At 37.1% G+C, this 23,147-nt stretch overlaps 1 protein-coding gene across 1 annotated transcript in view; it reads left to right on the top strand.

Annotated features, from left to right (window-relative positions):
- The window catches only part of Atm (ATM serine/threonine kinase), a 100,557-nt gene that overhangs the window by 669 nt on the left and 76,741 nt on the right, over positions 1 to 23,147 (top strand). Inside the window, exons 2-11 of the mRNA XM_021206460.2 lie at positions 2,152 to 2,253; positions 2,342 to 2,454; positions 5,043 to 5,188; positions 9,862 to 10,026; positions 12,887 to 13,052; positions 15,565 to 15,803; positions 17,519 to 17,682; positions 18,708 to 18,874; positions 20,641 to 21,012; positions 21,788 to 21,982. Coding sequence (XP_021062119.1) covers positions 2,182 to 2,253; positions 2,342 to 2,454; positions 5,043 to 5,188; positions 9,862 to 10,026; positions 12,887 to 13,052; positions 15,565 to 15,803; positions 17,519 to 17,682; positions 18,708 to 18,874; positions 20,641 to 21,012; positions 21,788 to 21,982 — 1,799 coding nt within the window. The 5' untranslated portion in view covers positions 2,152 to 2,181. The remainder of the gene's footprint in view (positions 1 to 2,151; positions 2,254 to 2,341; positions 2,455 to 5,042; positions 5,189 to 9,861; positions 10,027 to 12,886; positions 13,053 to 15,564; positions 15,804 to 17,518; positions 17,683 to 18,707; positions 18,875 to 20,640; positions 21,013 to 21,787; positions 21,983 to 23,147) is intronic.

Genomic DNA, 23,147 nt, shown 5'->3' with positions numbered 1-23,147 from the left:
ACTTTGCTGCTAGACCTTGCCGGGTGTAAATTCTTCTGCAAGATGGTAGCGAAGCTTTCAGACAGAAGAAAGTGCGTGGAAAGGCACAAAGTGGAGCGAGCTCTTGGTATTGAGTGATACAGATTTTGCAAGTTTCCAGTGTATTGAAGCCATAGGAAGGGATGAGAGCAAGAAGAGGAGAAAAAAAAAAAGTCATCAAAATAGATTTATAAAGCGATCGTAAGAGAAGACAGTAACAGGATGACAGTTATACTGAATATTTGCTCAGTGTGTGTGTGTTTGAGAGAGAGAGAGAGAGAGAGAGAGTGTGAGAAAGAGTGTGTGTGTGTGTGTAAGAGAAAGAGAAAGTGAGTGTGTGTGTGTGTGGTGGGGGAGAGGGAAACAGAAACTTAAACGAACTCCTTAAAGTAGATACTGGTATCATTTTCTCATTTAGCATCCAGAAAACAGATGGAGGTCTAACCAAGGTGTTGCAGGTTGGATAACTGTTAATTGAATGGACCTGGATCCGAAAAATACAACCTGACCGTAGAACCCACCCTTTTGCAGCCCAGGCTAGCCCCTAACTCACGGTTGTGCTGCCTGAGCCCCTAGGCCTGGGAATATAGTACTGCCATACCTGACTGAGCCCCAGTGCTTTTTGCCACTAGCCAAGACGAGCATGCCAGAGGTGGGGTTATTTCTGGGAAGGGGAGGTATAATCAGTGTCACAACACATCAGCGTGACTGAACCCCCAAAAGGAAGATTTGATTTGTCCGTTCAGGGGCTGTTGCTTAGGAAGCTTTTTTAGTTGAGTGTGGGGAGCTGAACTATGTTACCTGTTTTAATGTCTCAGCATTTGTTCACTTGATAGCTCTCTTACTCTAGTTGGATAGCTTTGGTTCTGCCACCCACCATTTGGTTTGTTTGCTTGTTTGTTTTTGAGTCAGGGTTTCTCTGTTGAGCCCTGGCTGTCCTGGAACTCTTTCTGTATACCAGGCTAGCTTTGAATTCAACAGTTCTACCTGTCTGTCTGTCTTGTCTGTTTCTCTCTCTCTCTTTCTCTCCCTCCCTCCCTCCCTCCCTTCCTTCCCCCCCTTTCCCTCCCCCTCTCCTCCCCCCTTCTCTGCCTCTTTCTGCCAGTCTCTCTGCCTCTGCCTCCTGAGTGCTGGGATTAAAGGCACACCCCACCACTGCCTGTTTTTTGTTTTGGTTAGTAACCTGGAACATTTCACCAATGTATGCATCATCACTGCAGAATTGTTCCACTTTCAGTGTATGTGCTGTGCAAGCTAGCACAGTTTTGGCTGTCTTTCAGTTCCCTAAGCCTTTTGGCTTCTCCAGTCTCCTTTCCTAAAATGTTTACTTTTTTTTTAGTTCTTCCTGTAATTGGCATCAATTCATTCAGATCTTGAGTTTACTTAATTCTCCTTTGATACATATTCATGACAGTTTATCTAAATGACAAACTGTTGTAATTTTTTTTGGGGGGGGGGGAACATAGCTCAGTGTGGCATTGATCTCACTGAGGGTGACCTTAAACTGCTGATCCTTCTTTCTTTACCTTTCCACTGGTGTTGGGATTACACGAATGCTCTGTTTTCTTCTTCTGTTTTCTACTGTATTTTGATTTCCTTTGAGGCATAAATTGCAATTTGGAACTATGGATTAATACTTGTATCGTCATCATTGTCACCAGATATCTCCCAGAGGGTAGGCTGTGTATCAGTATGGTTCAATTATTTTCTAGCTGTCCATAGCATGCCTAACCTGAAACACTCACTGTACGTGTGAAACAAAAACTGTTTGCTGTTATCAATGAATGGTTTCCTTTTATAGAGGTAATACTGAACTGTTTCATTTTATTCAAAATAATACATTATCATGCTAGGCGAAGCACACATTTGAGAATTAGAGCCTAATTTTGATATATTTTAAGAAAATATCCTATAGAAATGTTAAGGAAAATTATTGTGTCTTTGATCACAGTGTGCCTCTGGATGTATAGTTAGGTTTAAATGTATAGCTAATGTCTAAAATAATTATGTACAGGTCTAAAGTACAGCTTACTGGTACATCACATGTTTAGTATGCTTAAGACACTGAGCCAGTCCTTAGCATCAAAAAAAAAAAAAAAGAATGAAATTATGTATATTTCTTTCCTTTTACAGGTGAGGATGCATGTTCTGAAATCTTAAACCATGAGTCTAGCACTTAATGATCTGCTCATTTGCTGCCGGCAGTTAGAACATGACAGAGCTACAGAACGAAGGGTAATACATTATTTGAAATAGTTTTTCTTGAAATAAATGTGTGATAGGTAACTTAATGTGTTATTACTATTATATTTTTTATTTTCAGAAAGAAGTGGATAAATTTAAGCGCCTGATTCAGGATCCTGAAACAGTTCAACATTTGGATAGGCATTCTGATTCCAAACAAGGAAAATACCTGAATTGGGATGCTGTTTTCAGGTATCCTCTTTGAATTTGTGTTACTTTCCTTCTTTTTCTGTTTTGTGATGCCATTTTACGCTTTAATTTTGTTTGCTGTATATCATTGTGTGTTACGTAGGAAGTTGAACCTTAGTGGTAATCTAAAAGGTTTTTTTTTTGTTTTTTTTTTTTATAAACTAATTTTTTTTTTTAAGATTTTATTTATTTATTATATGTAAGTACACTGTAGCTGTCTTCAGACACTCCAGAAGAGGGCGTCAGATCTTGTTAGGGATAGTTGTAAGCCACTATGTGGTTGCTGGGATTTGAACACCGGACCTTCGGAAGAACAGTCGGGTGCTCTTACCAACTGAGCCATCTCACCAGCCCCCTAAAAGTTTAAAAAACATATATAACACTGGAAGGTTTATATCATTTCTTCAATAGAATGTTTTAGATGTATATCCTGTAAGATCAAGAAAGATGCATCGGGGGCTGGTGAGATGGCTCAGTGGGTAAGAGCACTGAATGCTCTTCCTAAGGTCCTGAGTTCAAATCCCAGCAGCCACATGGTGGCTCACAACCACCTGTAATGAGATCTGACACCCTCTTCTGGCATGTCTGAAGACAGCTACAGTGTACTTACGTATAATAATAAATAAATCTGTGGGCCAGAGCAAGTAGGGATGAGCTAGTGGGGCCGACCAGAGTGAGCAGAGGTCCTAAAAATTCAATTCCCTACACCCACATGAAGGCTCACAACCATCTGTTCATCTACAGTGTACTCATATATATAATGTAAATTTTTGTTTTTTGTTTTTCGAGACAGGGTTTCTCTGTGTAGCCCTGGCTGTCCTGGAACTCACTCTGTAGACCAGGCTGGCCTTGAACTCAGAAATCTGCCTGCCTCTGCCTCTCAAGTGCTAGAATTAAAGACGTGCGCCACCACGCCCGGCATAAACTGTTAAAGAAAAAACCAAGAGGCATAATAGGATTCCTGTCATACTGCTTTCTTGAAGCTGAGGCAGGAGGCCAGGCCAGCCTGGCTTTCATAGTGAGTTCTTGTCCTATCTGGTCTATATAGGGAAACTGTCTCAAATAAAACAAAAACAACATAAGGATTCTGTTCATTTTTACTGTAAGAATTTGTTTCAAATTTGTTTTAAATGTAAGTTACAGTAGCTGGGCGGTGGGAGCACTCTGGAGACAAGGTGGATAATCTCTGAACTCCAGGCCTGCCTGGTCCACAAAAGTTCCAGGACAGCCAGGGCTAACAGATCTTGTCTCAAAACAACAATATCATTTTATTATTACTGATTATAAGTGACTTGCATGCGTTAAATTATACTAAAACAAGTAAAATAAATAATCTGAATACTTTCAGATTAAAGCAGTTTAAAAACTTTTTTGTGGCAGAGTTGATACGTGTTTATATTGAAACTTAATTTTCAACCATAAGTTCGTTTATAGTTAAAAACAGATATTGTAAGACTTGTTGGGGAAAGAAAAAGGACTTTGTAAAAAAAATATTATTTATTTATATGCTTTTGTAGACATTGGATATCCTTAAACTAGAATTACATAGAGGTTGTAAGCTGTCCTGCATGGATGCTGGGTAGTGAGCTCTGGTCCTTTGGAAGAGCAGTGAGGACCCTTGACCATTGAGCCATCTAACAGCCCCCAAACATTTTAAATTCATGTAGAATTTAACGTGAAGCTGGTGCATTGGTATACATAACACCTATAACCTTGGCTCTTGGGAAGGTGATAGAGGAAGATAATGAGTTCAGTTCATTACAAATAAACAAAATAAACAACTGCAGTAAGGATGGTACTAATATTCCTTCGTACAATATTGAATTGTCTTAGACTACCTACAGATAAACTTCTGGACAGGGTGGGGATTGGGTTTTTGAGACAGGGTTTCTCTCTCTGTATAGCCCTGGCTGTCTTGGAACTCGCTCTGTAGACCAGGCTGGCCTCTAACTCACAGAGATCTGCCTGCTTCTGCCTTCCCAGTGATGGGACCAAAGGTGTACACCACCATGCTAAAACTCTGGATCTTAAAATAAAACCAGGCTGGCCTTGAACTCACAGAGAGCTTGCCACTGCCTTTTAAGTGATGGGATTAAAGGCATGTACTACCACTGACCAGCTGTTGAGTTTATTTATCTCTTATTTGATACTAAACTCTTTTAAAGTTCTAAATGTACATAACATGGAAAAATACATGCTTCCTCTTTGAGCACTTAATTTACTTGTAGTATAACAATTACTGTATTGTTTTTGGGGTTGTTTGTTTGTTTGTTTTGGCTTTGTTAAAATTCAGATGCCCATGGGTGTGTGTACAATTACTGTTATTATCTGTTTTTACAAGCTGATTAGATAGGCTAGATTTGCATCCATTCCTGGCCAGCTTTCAGTATTTTATAGGCAGTTTTCATTTAAAGTCTAGAAATATTATAAACTGCTCATAATGTAAGGAAAGTTGAACAAGAGATTGTTTCATGTGGATGGTTGGTACAACAGTTTGGTTTAAAAGATGTCTTTTGGGGAAGATACACAGGAGTTTTTGAAGTGATAAAAGTATAAGCATTAATGAGGATATGATTTTTTTTTTCTTGAAGGTTTTTACAGAAGTACATTCAAAAAGAAACGGAAAGTCTGAGAACAGCAAAATCAAATGTATCAGCCACCACACAAACCTCCAGACAGAAGAAGATGCAAGAGATCAGCAGTTTGGTCAGATACTTCATCAAATGTGCAAATAAAAGTAAGTAACATTGGTTGGGTGTGGTGGCACACACTGCTATGGTAGATCACACCTTTAATCCCAGCACTCAAAAGGCAGAGGCAGGTGGATCTATAGCCTAGCCTGGTCTACAGGGTAAGTTCTAGGACAGCCAGGGCTACACAGAAAAGCCCTGTCTCAAAAAACCCAAAGCAACAAAAAAAGTAAACAACATTATGCATTACACACACATGCTTCAGTAGTTAGCGTAGCATAAATTTGATCTTAATACAGTAGCATAAAAATTAAGTTCTTCTTGAAATTCTGAGCATTATACTGCCTTTTAATATAGTAGGTCCAAGATTTAGAGTAATTTAGCATAAAATGTTTAATTTCAGAAGTGGAAAGATTAAAAATTAATGCTTCAGTTCTCCATTCTTGTATTCCCTCTACGTGTTTTTATACATCAGCAGAAGTGCAGTCTTAAGGAGGCTGAATAATTTTAAGGGTATAAATTCCCGTCAGGCCAGTGAGAAGGCTTGGCAGGTAAAGGATCTTTGCCAGAAAGCCTGGTGGCCAGAGTCTGAGCCCAAGAACCAAAATGATGGAGAAAACCAACTATTACAAGTTGTCCTCTGACCCCCTATATAGGCACCGTGGCATGGCCAATTTTGTGTGATCATGTGAGTGCACACAAAGTAAATGAACAGAAAATGTGTAAAAGTTTTTTTAAAAAGCTTGTTTTCATCGATTACTGCTCTACTTTATTTTTAAAGATTTATTTGTTTGTTTTATATGTGTGAGCACACTATCACTGTCTTCCCAACACATCAGAATAGGTCATCAGATCCCATTACAAATGGTTGTGAGCCACCCTGTGGTTGCTGGGAATTGAACTCAGGACCTCTGGAAGAGCAGTCAGTGCTCTCAACCTCTGAGCCATCTCTCCATCTCCTACTTTTTTTTTTCTTTTAAGATCTGCTTATTTATGTGTATGAGTCGTTTTGTCTGCATGTATGTAGATACACTACATATTCCAGTTCTTGAAGAAGCCAGGAGAATCCTCTGGAACTGGATAGTTATATGTGAGTGCTGGGAACCAAACACAGATCCTCTGCAAGAGTAGCAAATGCTCTTAACCAGTAAGCCATGTCTCCTACCCCTCTAACTGCATAAATAATACATAGAAAACCTGGTATTTATTTCCACATGATATCATTTGATGTATTTGAAAATAGCCATAGCATTCCTGAGTGATCTTTCCCTAAGGTAAATTATCCTAATTCCTTCAGCTCGTTGGCATAGTTTTAATTTTACTTTCTCTTTAATATTCTTGAGTTCGTTATTTCTCAAAGAGTGGCACTCAGTCTTGTAGTATCTAGCTGGTACAGCATACAGTTTTAGCTCAATATTGTGCTATCCGTTAAAGAAAAAAATGAATAAAAATCAAGTCCTTTTTTTAAAATCAGTAATAAGTCACATATCTCTCACCTGAACTTAAATAGTTAATTAAGTGTGTGTATGTAAAGATAGATGCATGGTACTGGGGATTAAACCTGGGCTTTGTATGTGCTAGATCAGCTCCCCTCTGCTGAGAAGCACCTCTAGGATCCCTACGTTTGCTATTTTGAAGGTGGTTTTGTTAATATTTTTTTACTGCAATTATTTACTTTGTATATGTGTGTGCACGTTTCCCATGATGTACTCACGGGTGTCAAAGGACATCTTGTAGGGGTTGGCTCTCCTTTTGTCATATTGTTCCTGCGGATTGAACCCAGATGATCAAGCTTGCCTGCAAGTAATGTAAAGTGGAGCCACCTTGTGGACTTCAGGAATGACATTTTTGAGGCAGAAATGCAGGATCCACATAAGCTTTTGCGAGGAAGTGGACTTTACATTAGTTCTGAAAGCTAGAACAAAAAACATTTGTTGACAGATTTCAGACTTTGTACATTCTGTGTAAATAAGGATGTGGATTTGTCATGGTAAATTTAGGTTAGAAATGAGGCAAATCCATGGTCTGCCATGATGGCTCAGTAGGAAAAGGCACCTTCTGGCAAGCCTGACAAGCCGAGTTTATAGTCCCTAGGACCCATGTGATGGAAGGAGAAAACTGACTCTTACAACTTTATGAGTACCATGCACACAGCCACGCGTATACATGCATAAAAATGTCAATGTAACATCCAGATGATGGTAAGCGGTTAGTAAAAGTACATAGGTTGTTGACTAATGATATATTAGAATAAATCTAATGATCAGTGGTTTAAAGAAACTCTCCATTTTCCTGAGATTCCATTTTTACTCAACTGTAAACCTCTCTATCCTCTGAGAAAAAAGAAAGCCACATGGAAACAGTCTGTACTTGATTTGGCTTGTGTGGTAGTTTTGTATTCACTCAAACACTGTAAAATTGGGATCTTTCTGCTTAGTATTTTTATGGGACTCCTGAGTGTGAACAAGTGAGTCTCTAATTCTTGTGTCTGCTCTTGGGCTTTTTCCCTTCTTTTGGGTTACCTAGTCCAATCTCAATATGATGGTTTTTGTATTATTGTCTCTTAGAAACCTGTTCTTTTCTAATGAGAGACAGGAGGAAAATCAGGAGAGAAGAGGGGATGGGGAAGATCTGGGAGGAGTAAAAAGAAGAAAAACTGTAAACAGGTTACATTGTATGTGAAAAGAATCTTATTTTCAATAAAAAAAAAATTTAAAAATTGAATTTTGTAGTGTCAGTAAATATACACTAAAACTCGAGTTACTATTATTTTGCTTTACTTCTCCAGTTCTGTTTGTTTGTTTATTTATTTAAGTGAACTGAGTGATTTGTAGAAATTTAAACACATGTTGAGATTTTAACAGACTTTTTAAAAATACTGCATCCAATGTAGAAGGAAGAAAATAATTAACAAACCAATGGGTGTAGTTAAGAAGGAACTTAAAGGAATACCAATGTTCTTGATTCTTTACTAAACACAGAGAGTAGAAAATAGAAACCAAGTTTGCAAACTGGTTTCAGAAGGTATAAATAACTCAGCCTCCTTATAAAACAGATTTTTTTTTTGATTTGTATTTACTTGTTTTTTTAAAAAAATGTTGATGTTTTTGTTTGTTCTTTTGCAAAGGTAGGTGCAAAACCCATGGTTTCTGCATGTTGGGCAGTAAGTATTGTGCTACTGAGTTTTAATCTCTACTGAGAGAATTAGGAAATAAAGACATAAATTTTAAAACAATTATGTTTGGCAGAGGAAGGAGAATGTTCTGGGAGAAAGAATACAGAAAATTAAGATTTCATCTTAATACTTACAAAATTAACTTTATTGTCTATTGTTGGTCTTGGGCATTAGTGGTAACATTCCTTTCCATAATATTCTGACAATACAACACATACTGTATATAAAAATTATTTCAAAAACTGTGAGAGATACCCAAGGAATAGTTGAAAGGGATCACACATATGTGGGAGTCATCATGGATCACACGCATGAAATTATAAGGCATAACTCAAAGCTGCTATTTATGCTGTAATATCACTGAGTACTTACCATAGCCTGATCCTTCTGAATATAGTCAGTCTCATCATTAAGAAAATACTAATCTAATACATCTTCCTTATGCATATTGAGTTACATTCTACATGTAGTTCAATTTCAAAATGAAGTCAGTAGTGAAGAAATGATAATTTTTTAGTTTCGATGTCAGTATAATTTGATAAAAAGCAAGCCAGTAAGGAACATCCCTCCTTGGCTCTGCATCAGCTCCTGCTTCCTGACCTGCTTGAGTTCCAGTCCTGACCTCCTTTNGTGATGAACAGCAGTTTGGAGGTGTAAGCTGAATAAACCCTTTCCTCCCCAACTTGCTTCTTGGTCATGATGTTTGTGCAGGAATAGAAACCCTGACTAAGACAAATTGGAAAATACAAAATAAACATTTTAATTTCTGTAGCCTTGGCTAGCCTCCAGTTCACAGTATTCCAGCCTTTACCTGGAGTTACAGACAGACACCACCCTTCTAAACTTAAACTTAAATCCTGCCCCCTCCCCTTTTCTCTAGATAGGGTTTCCTTGCAGTGCATAGACATACATGGAGGCAAAGCACCCATACACATACCCATTTTAGAAGAACATTTAATAGCAATGAATTTTCAGAATCTAAACTATGGTGCTATTAAAATTTCAACCTTTTCTGTATGTATGCTATTTGTCTACTGTTTAGATGTAATGGAAATAATCTTGCTCTTTAGAGTAACTAGGCTATTTCTAATAGAATAATTCAAGATTATTTTAATAAATTTATTCATAAAGATTCTCAGAGACTTAGAATCGTTTTAATTCCAGTGTCACAAATTGTGAGTTAAGTATAAAAATTAATCTATTTTTGCTGTATTTTTGAGGTTAGTAAATTTAATCTTTAATGAAGCTATCTAGCAAATGCTTTCTTTTTCTTTTTCTTTAACTTCCTGAGTCATATATTATCCGTTGCAGATACTCATTTCTTGTCATTTACAGTATTAAATGCAGAAATGTGATTGTGTTCCAGTTAAACTTTATTAACAAAATGGCCAACCAGTTGGATTTTACTTAGGGGCTACCCTGTGGTATGAGCGAGTGAGTTAAGAGAAACTTGCTGAATGGAATCAGTTAAAGACGTTGGCACTCTGAGGGATTCATTATTTTTACGATCTGTGCATTTTTCTATTTTGTTTTATTTTTAAATAGGAGCACCCAGGCTAAAATGTCAAGACCTCTTGAGTTATGTCATGGATACAGTGAAAAATTCATCTAACGGTGTAACTTATGGAGCTGACTGTAGCAACATACTACTCAAAGACATTCTTTCTGTGAGAAAATACTGGTGTGAAGTGTCTCAGCAGCAGTGGCTAGGTATGTTTGGAAGCCTGTGATTTTTTTTTTTTAATTCCCTTTATAAAATGAAATTTCAACAGTAAAAGCAGTCTACATCCCACAGATGACTCAGAGTTTGATGAAATCATATAATTGTAGTTTCAGAGCCTTAATTTTCTTCCTTTTCAAGATAATATCTTTTTATATATCCCATTCTGGCCTTCAACTTGGAATCCTTCTGCCTTGGTCTGTTAAGGCTGGAATTATAGGTATGGACTACCATGCTCAGTTCTTTTTTTTTTTTTTTTTTTTTAAAGATTTATTTATTTATTATGTGTAAGTACACTGTAGCTGTCTTCATATACTCCAGAAGAGGGNGTCAGATCTTGTTAAGGATGGTTGTGAGCCACCATATGGTTGCTGGGATTTGAACTCAGGACCTTTGGAAGAGCAGTCAGTGCTCTTAACCGCTGAGCCATCTCTCCAGCCCCCATGCTCAGTTCTTAATTTTCATTTATTATGTACTTTGAAAAGTATTAAGACAGGCTGGCAAGATGGCTCAGTGGGTAAGCTTTGGACTGCTCTTCCAAAGGTCCTGAGTTCAAATCCCAGCAACTACATGGTGGCTCACAACAACCCATAATGAAATCTGATGCCCTCTTCTGGTGTATCTGAAGACAGCAACAGCGTACTTACTTAAAATAATAAATCTTTGGGCCGGTGCAAGCGAGGTTGACCGGAGTGAGCAGAGGTCCAAAATTCAATTCCCAACAACCACATGAAGGCCCACAAACATCTGTACAGCTATGGTATACTCATATACATAAAATAAATAAACAATCTTTAAAAAAAAGGTATTAAGTCACCTATTGTTTATAGTAGGTGCTTACCACTAGAACTGGAATTACAGATTTCAAAGATTACTGCTTTGTTTTCAATTATTCAACAGTCCAGTGACTGAAAAGAATAGTCAGCTATAAATTACCATGCTATTCACTCTCTCTACGCTTGTTTACAGTGTATACACAGAACAGCGACACCTCAACTGAGCCATAAATAAAGGAGGAAACCAAAAGAGACTTCACAGAGGTTGAAAGCAAGGGTTCTGAGTTAAAAGGGATGTGGTAGATACTTTAAATGTCAGAGGAAGGATAACGTGCAAAAGTATTCTCTGCATTAGGCAGAGATAGATTTTAGGTCACTAGTAAGGTGATGAAAATCAAATGCATTAAAATAGCTTTTACCCATTGACTTACTAGACATTCAAAGTGCTATTTTTTTTTTAAATTTCTATTTCCAGACTGTTCAGTGCTGTGATACAAAATTATTTCCTATACCTGGCATCCTTGTCTTAGAACTTCAGAGATTTGTTATTAAATCATAATCCCAAACCACTGATCATATAAGTCCTTGGATCATTGTGATGCAGTGTAACTTAAGGCCTCACCAGAGTCAAACCTGCTTCTACAGCATTTCAGCATTGTACTTCAGTCAGGGCATTAAACAAAAGCAAACACAGGTCTGAATGCTTCATACCATTCAGTTCCATTGACACGTGACAGAATTGTCCATACATAGTGTCTCAAGAAACTTACCTTTGATGATATTTGAAATTTATTTTCTAAACTCTACAAACATTTTTCACATATGAAGTTTTACTATTCATGGAGGAGTGCATACATTGCACCTTTTGTGAAGAAGCAGGATTCTAGTCTTCTGAGACTTCCTGAGATGTCTCGTGCTGTCCTCTATAACCTCTCTTGAGGAGCATGATGGATTCTGAAAATGTGGACCATTCCCCTCAAGAAACATGAAGCTCGATGTCCTTTAATGAGAAGCAATGGCAGTGTTGGCCCTTGCTATTTCTTTTCTGTCAATAAAAGATAAAATTGTTAAAAAGGATTCTTATTCTTCAATATGTGTGCATGAACATTTTTACCATTGTGTAGCTATTTGAGGCATTGCAAACATGTTGACATAATTCATATAATATCATGAACTCTTATTACACAATATGATTAAAACTACAATGTTTGATTTATTTGTATTGGCCATATATCTTGTTTGATACCCAATTTTAAGCCAATTTTATAAATTTTTGCAGAAGCATGACATGAACAATTCAAAAGGAAGATACAGATAGTTGATTTTTTTCACTCTCTCTATCTTCTAATTGGGATAAAGTCTTAAGCCACTAGCTTACTTTCCATACAGTTCTCAATAGATTTTACTGCATATCGCTGACTCTTGTTATTGTTTTTCATCTAAACTACTTTCTTCAAGGGTGTATTGTGTAGTGAATAACTTAAGAGAGTCATTGACTTCCTTCAAACAAAGAATGGTTTTGCTTTTAGCCTTATTTATAAAAGGGCTACTATTTTCATTTGTGTCAAACATCCCTCTTCATGATGCTGTTGAGATTGGGGACCTCATGCAAAGATGGAAGTATTCTGCCTGCTGTTACTGCTGTGAGGAATAAACTTTCCTTTTTCTTTGAGCAAGAACTGTATATCCTTTATTAAAAATCCATGAAACTGTCCTGCTGTTGTTAGGTTATATACAAGCAGAGCGAACTGTGAAGCCATTCATAAAAGGGTGACGCTTTCTATACATATTTTAAAAACACCATTGATAGGACACCAAGACTTAGTGACTTGGTTAGTTCTAGATAAAACAGCATAAGCATGAGGTCTGGTTGTTAGAACAGATACCTTCACACAGTGCTATTTATATTCCTACTTTAAGTACATTAATAAACATGTGATGTATTCTATTAAATTCAAAGTTATCTTTAATTCTTTTGTCTTGGAGAATTGTAGCATATTTATGTTGAATACTGATGTTGAACACAGTTGATTTTTAAAATAATTAGCTAATTCTTTCTTTTTTCAATTTTTAGAATTGTTTTCACTGTACTTCAGGCTGTATCTCAAACCATCACAGGACATTAATAGACTTTTAGTGGCTAGAATAATTTATGCTGTCACCAGAGGATGCTGTTCACAGACTGATGGATTACCTTCAAAATTTTTAGATCTTTTTTCCAAGGCTATTCAGTATGCCAGGTAATCGGACCACTTGGTTTCATATTGTACTAAACTACATTAGATCTTCTTTCCATCACCATGTTTTAGATTTAGTGACTAAATAATACTACCTTTTCAACAGTGGGTATTCAGTTGCTCAAATTTGTGATGGAAAATTGGTTATTCAGGATATTTCAAATTTCTTAAATATTAAATTTTTATTAATACATAATTATGGATAGTCATGTTTCATTGTGATATTTCAATTTTGTGTGCATCTTGACCTCTGTTTTTTATCCTAAAAAAAAAAAAAAAAAACAAAAAAAACAAAAAAAACCTTAAAACAGACCAAAGATTTGCAAGTTAGAAACTTGGAGAAAGCAAATAGATGAAACACTACAGATGAAACACTTTGAGATAGTGATACAAGGGTACAAGGGTCCGAGGAGGCGGCTTAGTGAGTACAAACACTTGATGTGTAAGCATGAGGACCTGAGTGTGGATCCTTAGCAGCCAAATAGAATAGCTCAGGGTATCTGGGCAAAGTTTTGATCCCTTGCTGAGTTGGAGTTGAAGATAGAGACAGAAAATAATTGGGGTTTGCTCACCACCATTGTTGCTCCACAATGGCAAGCTCCTGGTTGAGTGAGAGACCTTGTTTTAAGGGAATAATGTGGAGAATAGTTGGGCCATCCAACATCCTCCTTTAGGCCTCTTCTGCATACATGTATGGCATGTGTGTGCATACACACTCAATTTTTTATAAGATAAAAGCAGTGATCTTTTGGGACTAAACCCTCAAAACAAAAGGAAAAGGAAGTAGGTGGGTTTATGTAAACTGCAATTTCTTCATAGAAAGGAAACACTGAGCAGAATGAAGAGATAGCTTGCCAAATGGGAGAGGCTCTTGCACACTGTGGATCTGACTAAAGACTTAACATCCAGATTATATAACAACTTTATGAAACTTGGGAACAAAAACCATATTGCTGGGGAGATGGATCAAGGCACATTGTATGAAATTCTCAACAAATAATAAAAAATAAGTTACTTAATTTTTTTTTTTTTTAAATGCCCTAACTAAAAAACTAGTCAAAGGGTAGAGATATACTTCTGTAACTCCAGTACTGGATGTACTGTAACTCTAGTACTCTGGCGGCTCTGCATAGGATGATTCTGAGTTTATTATCATCTTGGTCTGCATCATGAAAAAATAAATGAGAAAAGAAAAATAAATATGCAATCAATTAATTTACAAACACATTCAGCTTCATTAGCTATCAAAGACATGCAAGAAAAATCACAGTGAGGTAAGTGGTACTGTAGTTAAAAGAGTTGTGTTGCTAGAAGTAAACAGCAAATGCTTTTACCATTCTGGAGACAAGACTTCTCACTGCATTGGTGGGAGTGTAAAATACTGTCTTTCAAAGGGAACCATTGACTCATAATAGAACCAGAAGTTTCTTGAAGGATCATTTAGAACCAAATGTTCTTAATGTGTGACCACTAAATAACCTCTTTAAGTGTGAGCCCTGTGACCTTTCTCATCTGATAACAAGGAAAGTTGGATGTTGCCTAAGTAATATTCTTTCTATTTTAAAGATAGATGTAGTATATCGAGAACAATCTGATAACAAGGAAAGTTGGATGTTGCCTAAGTAATATTCTTTCTATTTTAAAGATAGATGTAGTATATCGAGAACAAAATACTGGGCCTGGAGACATGGCTCAGAGGTTAAGTACACTGACTGATCTTCCAGAGGTCCTCAGTTCAATTCCCACCAACCACATGGTGGCTCACAACCATCTGTAATGGGATCTGATGCCCTCTTTGGTATGTCTGAAGACAGCTGCAGTGTGCTTATTTAATAATAAATAAAAGAACAAAGTAGTAAAATATTTTGGAAGCATTGGTACACATCTGTAAGGCAAAATTCAGTTTGTGTTAAAACATGTATAACTGTAGGTATATAAATAAATTGTGTCTATTTTTTAGACACTGGTTTAGTAGCAAAGAGATTTAACAGGAAAAATTTCTTTTTTTTTTTTTTTTTTGGTTTTTCGAGACAGGGTTTCTCTGTATAGCCCTGGCTGTCCTGTTGACCAGACTGGCCTCAAACTCAGAAATCTGCCGCCGGGCCTGGTGGCGCAGGCCTTTAATCCCAGCACTCGGGAGGCAGAGGCAGGAGGATTTCTGAGTTCGAGGCCAGCCTGGTCTACCAAGTGAGTTCCAGGACAGCCAGAGCTATACAGAGAAACCCTGTCTCGAAAAACCAAAAAAAAAAAAAAAAAAAAAAAAAAATCTGCCTGCCTCTGCCTCCCGAGATCTGGGATTAAAGGCATGCGCCACCACCGCCCGGCAGGAAAAATTTCTTAACCCCAAGTGAGATCAGTGTTTTTTCTTTTTTTAATGGTTAGAAATGTTTTGTTGGTTTTTTTGGGTTTTTTTTCTGGAGAGATTTGAACCCAGGTTACGATTCTATTTGAATATTAGATTTTATTCTTTTCAAATGTGCCTGTTATACCCAGTTGACTTTATCTTCTGTTGCAGACAAGAAAAGAGCTCTCCTGGCTTAAGTCACATCTTAGCAGCCCTTAACATTTTCCTCAAGACCCTAGCTGTCAACTTCCGAAAACGGGTGTGTGAAGTAGGAGATGAAATTCTTCCTACCTTACTATATATTTGGACTCAACATAGACTTAATGATTCTTTAAAAGAAGTAATTATTGAACTGATTCAACTGCAAATTTATATCCATCATCCACAAGGAGCCAAAACTCCTGAAAAAGGTATAAAGGGAATTTTTCCTGATTTGAATATGTTTCATTAAAATAGAAGCTGTCTGAGTGTGGCATCAGTGTTCTGTAGAGGAATGAAGTGGGTCTGGTTAGGAGTGTGATTAGTCCTGAGACTGGTTTCATGCATTCTCTTGGGTCTGAACCAGTGGCAGTAAGTTCTGACTTGCCTTTATGAAAACAAGTGGCATTTCCTCCAACAGCCACTCATCCACCACCACTTCCTAGGCTGTAGAGCAAGGTATTTACAGAAAGCAGGAGCTTGTTTATCTACATGTTGCTTTTTATTTCAATAGAAAGAAAAAACAGCTAAGATAGTGAGTTTCCAAGAGGGTTATGTGCTTATGTAAAGACGTGAGGTACTGGCCACACCTGTGCCTCGCTGTTACACAAGGCTCATTTCCTGGGAGCAGAATAAACAACAGTAAAGCACTGGTGGTGGATCTCTTGTGCTCCCTGATTGTTTTGCATCCCCCTCCCCCTTTTTTAAAGGAAGAATATTATTCTTCATTCTTTAAGAAGTGTATTGAACGAGGTAGTGTTGGTGCATGCCTTTAATCTCAGCATTTAGGAGGCAGAGACAGGCGGACTTCTGAGTCCGAGGCCAGCCTGGTCTGTAAAATGAGTTCCAGGACAGCCAGGGCTATACAGATTAACCCTGTCTAGAAAACCAAAGCAAAATCAAAACTGGATTGAGTTGACCTCAATGAACTCTCTCGTGGCTTGTCTTTGGGCTTGTACTCGCCTTTAGACTTGGGTAATAGTGACTTTGTTGAGATGGTCTGACACATTAAATAACATCAGCAAGAGTGGAGAATAACTGTTGTACCACTTTTTTTTTTCAGTAGGGATATGTATCAGTTCTTCGAGTGTATACATTTAGGTTCATGAAACTACTATAAGTCAAAAGAATTGTGACTTCTCAGTTTTTGTCTTTCATCTTACTCTAACCAGGATAAAGATGAGGCCGGTTAAAAGGTGGTGTAATTTGTTAGTTAACTGCATATTTATGATTAATTGAAAATTTGACAGGGTTATGAGACTGTCAGAATAATTCACATAGTTTAGCCTTCAATAGTATATTTTTATGTTACCTTGTTTGTGAGAGTTAATAACCCTGTAGTTTTCCATGAGGATTATATTTACCAGACTCTGCAGACTCTAGTTCAGCATTTTAAGAGGGGCATAAATTTACTGAAATGTGACTTGCATGGTGAGATAGCCACTGTAAATGGAGAACATCGTAAATGTACTAGTAGAAGGAGCAAGGAGGAGGAGGGAGGGTGGGATAGGGGTTTCCGGGAGGGGGGAACCTGGAAACGGGAGAACATTTGAAATGTAAATAAAGAAAATATCCAATTAAAAAATTCATTCACTAAAACAAATAAAAGGAGTAATAATAAAAATTATACAGAAGCTGGTCCCCATGTGGAAGAAGGGCATATTATCTTTCTTAAGACACATCATACATTAGAAAAGGGAAAGTTTTAGATGAGAATGTGAGGACATTTATAACATCCACAGTTACCTGACTATGAAGTGAAAACCATCTGGAAGTGAGTCTTCAATGATATTGCCCAAAGGGACATTAGTACTGAGTAGACCTCGGACTGGGCACAATGTTGAAGTGCCTAGGAAGGTGAGTCATTCTGAGAGCTGGCAGTGCCGATGGCATTCGAATATAAATATAATGTATTTCTGGGTTACAGGTGCTTATGAGTCCATGAAATGGAAAAGTATCTTGTACAACTTATATGACCTGCTAGTGAATGAGATAAGTCATATAGGAAGTAGAGGGAAATATTCTTCAGGATCTCGTAATATTGCTGTCAAGGAAAATCTGATTGACCTGATGGCAGATATCTGTTACCAGGTATAGTAGCTGTTGTCACATTTGAAATTTCCTATTAACTTTCTTTCTGCTGGATGTTTATATTTGCATTATGACAAGCCTATAAAATTACTCTGTATACCTAACAGTTATTTTCAATTATGTGTATTTGAAACTAACTGTTTTAATTGAAGGATGACTTTTGAACATGTGTCTAGAGCTAGTAATGACAATCACCTCCAGGCAAGGTGAATGCATCCTAGCCTAATTTTTTAAAAAATCAACTGGGCAGTGGTTGAAAAATGCCTTTAATCCCAGTACTCGGGAAGCAGAGACAGGCAGATCTGTGTGAGTTCAAGATCAGCCTGGTCTACAGAGCTAGTTCAGGACAGCCAAGGATACACAAGGAAAACCTGTCTCAGAAAAAAAAAAAATAGTATTCATGTAGCATAAAATTTGCTGATAATATTTACAATAATTATTATCATTGGTTTGTTCTGAAACCATCACCAAAACTTATCCAAAGCCTTCTGTCATCTCCTGTAGGAACTTTAGACCTCCTAGTTTTCAGTTATCTTTATTTGTTTCTCTTAGCCACTAATCTTTGAATGATTTGTCTGTTTGAGACATTTCATAGAAATAGAATCATATGTATGTGGATTTTTGTGCCTGGCTTCATTTACATAGTGTTCCACTAGGCACTATAAATGAGTATTTTATTCTTCACAGATTTGATTGACATACTGGTACTTATTTTGCTCTCTTAAATGTTAATATAAATTTAATTTTTATGTAATCTCATGTAATTAAATATAAACTTAAATTTTAATCCTGTTGAAAATACACTATTTGCAGTTTTGGTAAGTGTCCCCAGAAAATAAATGTAGTACCCTTCTTATAAATACTTGCTAAAAATGTCATTGCTGTTATGTAAAAATACTTATCTCTTAATGTCTTTAGATATTTTTATCATTTAATAATTATATATTTTCAGTTGAGAAGTATTTTGTTCCCTAATGATTAATTTAAAAAATTGTAGCAATAAAAATGTGTTTTTTATTTTGCAGCTTTTTGATGCAGATACCAGATCTGTGGAGATTTCTCAGTCTTATGCGACACAAAGGGAATCCACTGATTACAGTAAACCTTGCAAAAGAAGGAAAATAGACATAGGCTGGGAAGTGATAAAAGATTATCTTCAGAAATCACAGAATGATTTTGATCTTGTGCCTTGGTAAAATGTTGTATTTTCACGTTTGGTGTCATCTAAACCATTTTCCCCCAGAAAGCCTTCATTGACGAGAGCTGTTACTTGCCCACTCCCAGACCAGCTGTTAGTGGCAGAGTGGAGTGTGATTGCTGTAGCGTAGAGATAACCCCTAAAAGGCTCATCTGCTGTGCTAGACGAGGCTATCCTTTTAGACATGTAGACACTGTTTTGTGTTTTCCTTTTTCCCAACTCTTATTTTCATTTATATTTAAATGTGCACTATTCTATAATGACAGATTAGGATCATCAGACTGTATCTAGTCAGGCCAGGTTTCTTTGCTGAAAGGGATCAACTCTAGAAATGTTAACTATGCATGCCTCAAGATACTTAGAGACTTAACAGATTTTAGGAGGGGGAGGGAGGGAGGATATTTTTCCCCTTGTTGCTGGAATACTTATACGTAATTGAGTTGTGAAGAAAAGCTATATAGATTTTGTAACTTATTGCTTAAGTTTACATTATTTTATGTAGTTGACAGTTCTACTTAAGATTTATTTGTTTCAATTTATTCTTCTCTGGTGTAGTACATTCTGACTGGAGTTTCCCCTATCTCCACTCTTCTCAGTTCCTCCTCCCTCCCATCCCCCCCAGATCCACTCCTCCATTTCCCTTTAGAAAAGTGCAGGCCTCCCAGAAAACAGTCAGAAAGAACCCCACTCCTACTATTAGGAGTTCCACAAGAGCACTAAGTTACACAATCATAAAATGTATGCAGGGGACCCTAGCTCCATAAATATTGCTTCAGTCTCTGAGCCCCTATTATTCTACTGGGGTCTGTGGGTCCCTGCATCTGCTTCTGTCAGATGCTGGATGAAGCCTCTCTGATGATCCTTAGGGTCAGGTCTACATACAACAGAAATATCATTGACTTTTGTTTTCTGATTATCTCTTCAGATTATTTAAATCTTCTATGGCTTTAGATTCTTAATCTGTCTGTTTAATCAAGAATTACTAGCTGGGTAGAGGTGGTTCTGGCCTTCAACCCCAGCATTAAAGAGGCATAGGCAGGTGGGTCTCTGAGTTCAAGGCCAGCCAGGGCTACACAGAGAAACCCTGCCTCATAAAACAACAACAACAAAACACAAACAGAATTACTGAATGGCTTTTATTGCCACACTTAGACATGATGCAACGAATAACGTAGGATCCCTGGTTTTCTTAATGTTCCCAATGCAAATCTTTAATATAGTTCTCATGTTGCGGTGACTCCCAACAGAAAATTATTTTTGTTGATACTTTATAACTGTAATGTTATGATTGTTATTAATCACAATGTAAATATCTGAAATGCAGGACATCTGATATGCAACCCCCATGAAAGGGTTGTTCGACTCCCAAAGGGCTTGTGACCCACAGGTTGAGAAGTATTATTCTGGAATATTCACAGAACATTGTGTTGAATGCTAAATTGGTGTCAAAGACAAGTGTTTAGGTTATATTTTTCTAATATGAAGTATTTTTGGTACCAAAAGATCAGAAAATGAGTTGTTTTTGAGATTTTTATGTAAAGACATAGCTAGCCAGATCGTGTGAGTCTTCCTTCTGTAATTGGCAGCAGGGCCTAGTCAGTATCAGAAGTTAATTTACTTGAAAACACTATTGAAAAGAGTGAAGATGATACTGTAATTAGGATATAGAAAGGTATAGTATTTGCATCTTTGTTTTCTTTTATGTTGTTAGTTAAAGATTGAAAAAAATTCACAGTAATCTTTTTCTGTTTTCCTTTCAGGCTACAGATTACAACCCGATTAATATCAAAATATCCTTCCAGTTTACCTAACTGTGAGCTCTCTCCATTAATACTGATACTGTACCAGCTTCTGCCTCAACAGCGGCGTGGAGAACGCATCCCATATGTGTTACGATGCCTTAAGGAAGTTGCTTTATGTCAAGGCAAGAAATCAAACCTAGAAAGCTCTCAAAAGTCAGATTTATTGAAACTATGGATTAAAATTTGGTCTATTACCTTTCGTGGTATAAGTTCTGGACAAACACAAACTGAAAACTTTGGTTTACTTGAGGCAATTATTCAAGGTAGTTTAGTTGAACTTGACAGAGAGTTCTGGAAGTTATTTACTGGCTCAGCCTGTAAACCTTCAAGGTAGGTTGTATTATATTTGATCTTACATAAACACACAAATGTATCCCTGATTATTTTTGTAGTTTGTTACTTCAGCAAAAGATATAATAAATCTGTTTTGTGTTTTGTTGGCCCAAATTAATTGATAATACTGAGAGTTTTTGTGAAGGACAATTTTAATTTTTTTATTTTTCGTATTTTTGAGTTAGGGTCTTACTGTGTAGCCTTGGCTAACTTCTATAATTGGCTGACCTCACACTTAAGAGATCTGCTGTTTGTGCTTCCTAGATGCTAGGTTTAAAGATGTGAGCCATATCCTACCTTTTTATTTTTAAGACCAGTTTTCTGTATTGGATATAAAGTTTTAATTATTAACTATAATTTATAATTATTCTATTCATAAACATTCTTTTAGCTCTGTGAATTTTTATTGTACAATTTTTAAAATATTTATATGTATGCGTGCTCTATCTGTATGTATATCTGCATGCCAGAAGAGTGCATCAGATCCCAAAATATATGATTATGAGCTACAATGTGATTGCTGGGAAGTGAACTCAAGACTTCTGAAAGAGCAGGCAGTGCTCTTGACCTCTGAGCCATCTCTAGCCCCCAGGACAAAAATTTTACATCAGAAGAGTTTTCTGAAATGTAATCTTTCTTTCCCAGCTTTGTTTACAAAATGTTCCTCATATTGCCCTGAGTATGACAGGCATAGTGAGTGGCAAGCAGCAGAGGTAAGGCATCTGCCCGTCAGAGAGCTTGCTACTGACAGTCTCCTTGTGTTTCCTTATAGTCCTTCAGTATGCTGCTTGACTTTGGCACTTAGCGTCTGTGTAGTTCCAGATGCAATAAAAATGGGAACAGAACAAAGTGTGTGTGAAGCAAATAGAAGTTTTTCTGTAAAGGAGTCAATAATGAGGTGGCTCTTATTCTACCAGTTAGAGGATGACTTAGAAGACAGCACAGAGCTGCCTCCAATTCTTCAAAGGTAATTCTGCTTTATTGGCATACTCCTGCACTCTTGTTTTCTTCTGACTCTGCGTGTGTGCTTGTTTAATTTTATAAGGCTCTACGTATTTGATATCAGATAGCTTTATTTTATGCTCATAGTGCAGAATTTCCTGGAGTTATCTCTAAAATATTGCAAAACATCTGTATATTTGCGCTGGATCATTTCTGAAATAACAAGGTTAATCCTCACTGTAGGATATGGGAGATTTTCATGAAGGATAGACACATAATTGTTTCTTTTCTTTTCTTTTTTTTTTTTTTTTTGGTTTTTTTCGAGACAGGGTTTCTCTGTATAGCCCTGGCTGTACTGGAACTCACTTTGTAGACCAGGCTGGCCTCGAACTCAGAAATCCGCCTGCCTCTGCCTCCCGAGTGCTGGGATTAAAGGTGTGCGCCACCACACCCGGCTTACATAATTGTTTCTTAATAATTTAACATTTATAAAAAGTATTCATGTTTGTGATATGCCATCTAATATTTGATACACATGCATTGTAAAATATTTAAACCACAGTTAATATCTTCTTAAGTAGTTATAATCTACTTCTGAGGAAAACACTGAAAACCATTGCTTCTTTTAAAAGAAAAAAAAAACACTGAATTATCATGATTACCTACTCCATTGCAGGACACTAAAATGTCTTTCTCCCATTAAATTTAGCATCTGTTTTTTTGTTTTTGTTTTTTTTTTCCTTTTCTTTTGCCTGTTGTTTTGTTTGTTTTGTTTGTTACATGGTCTCACCATGTAACTCTGGTCTGACTTGGAACTCCCTATATAGACCAAGACTAAGCTAGCCTCTTACAGGGATTCCCCTGCCTCTGCCTCCTGAGTGCTAGGATTAAAGGCGTATGCTACCACACCTGGTCTGTAGTGTTTCTTTGTGACATTCTACTGTAATTTTACGCTCTATCCGCCTTTGCTCCAGGACCAGCAGGCTAACAGCCCCCCCTGGCTTCCCATTTGCTCTACCCACCTTTGCTCCAGGAGGTGGGCTTCGCTATCAGGCCCTACCCATTTCCTTTGAATCCTTGGACAAAAGACACACACATAGTTTTTTTCCTTTTCAACTTGCCTTAAGACACAACTGCTGGGCACTGCTACCTCCTGCCTGGAAAAGCATGTCTTTAATAATATTTTTATC

This window comes from Mus pahari, chromosome 10 (genome assembly GCF_900095145.1).
Source record: "Mus pahari chromosome 10, PAHARI_EIJ_v1.1, whole genome shotgun sequence".
Classification (NCBI taxonomy): Eukaryota; Metazoa; Chordata; class Mammalia; order Rodentia; family Muridae; genus Mus; species Mus pahari.
The sequence above is the reverse complement of the archived record's forward strand: the minus strand, read 5'-3'. Positions and strand labels throughout refer to the sequence as shown.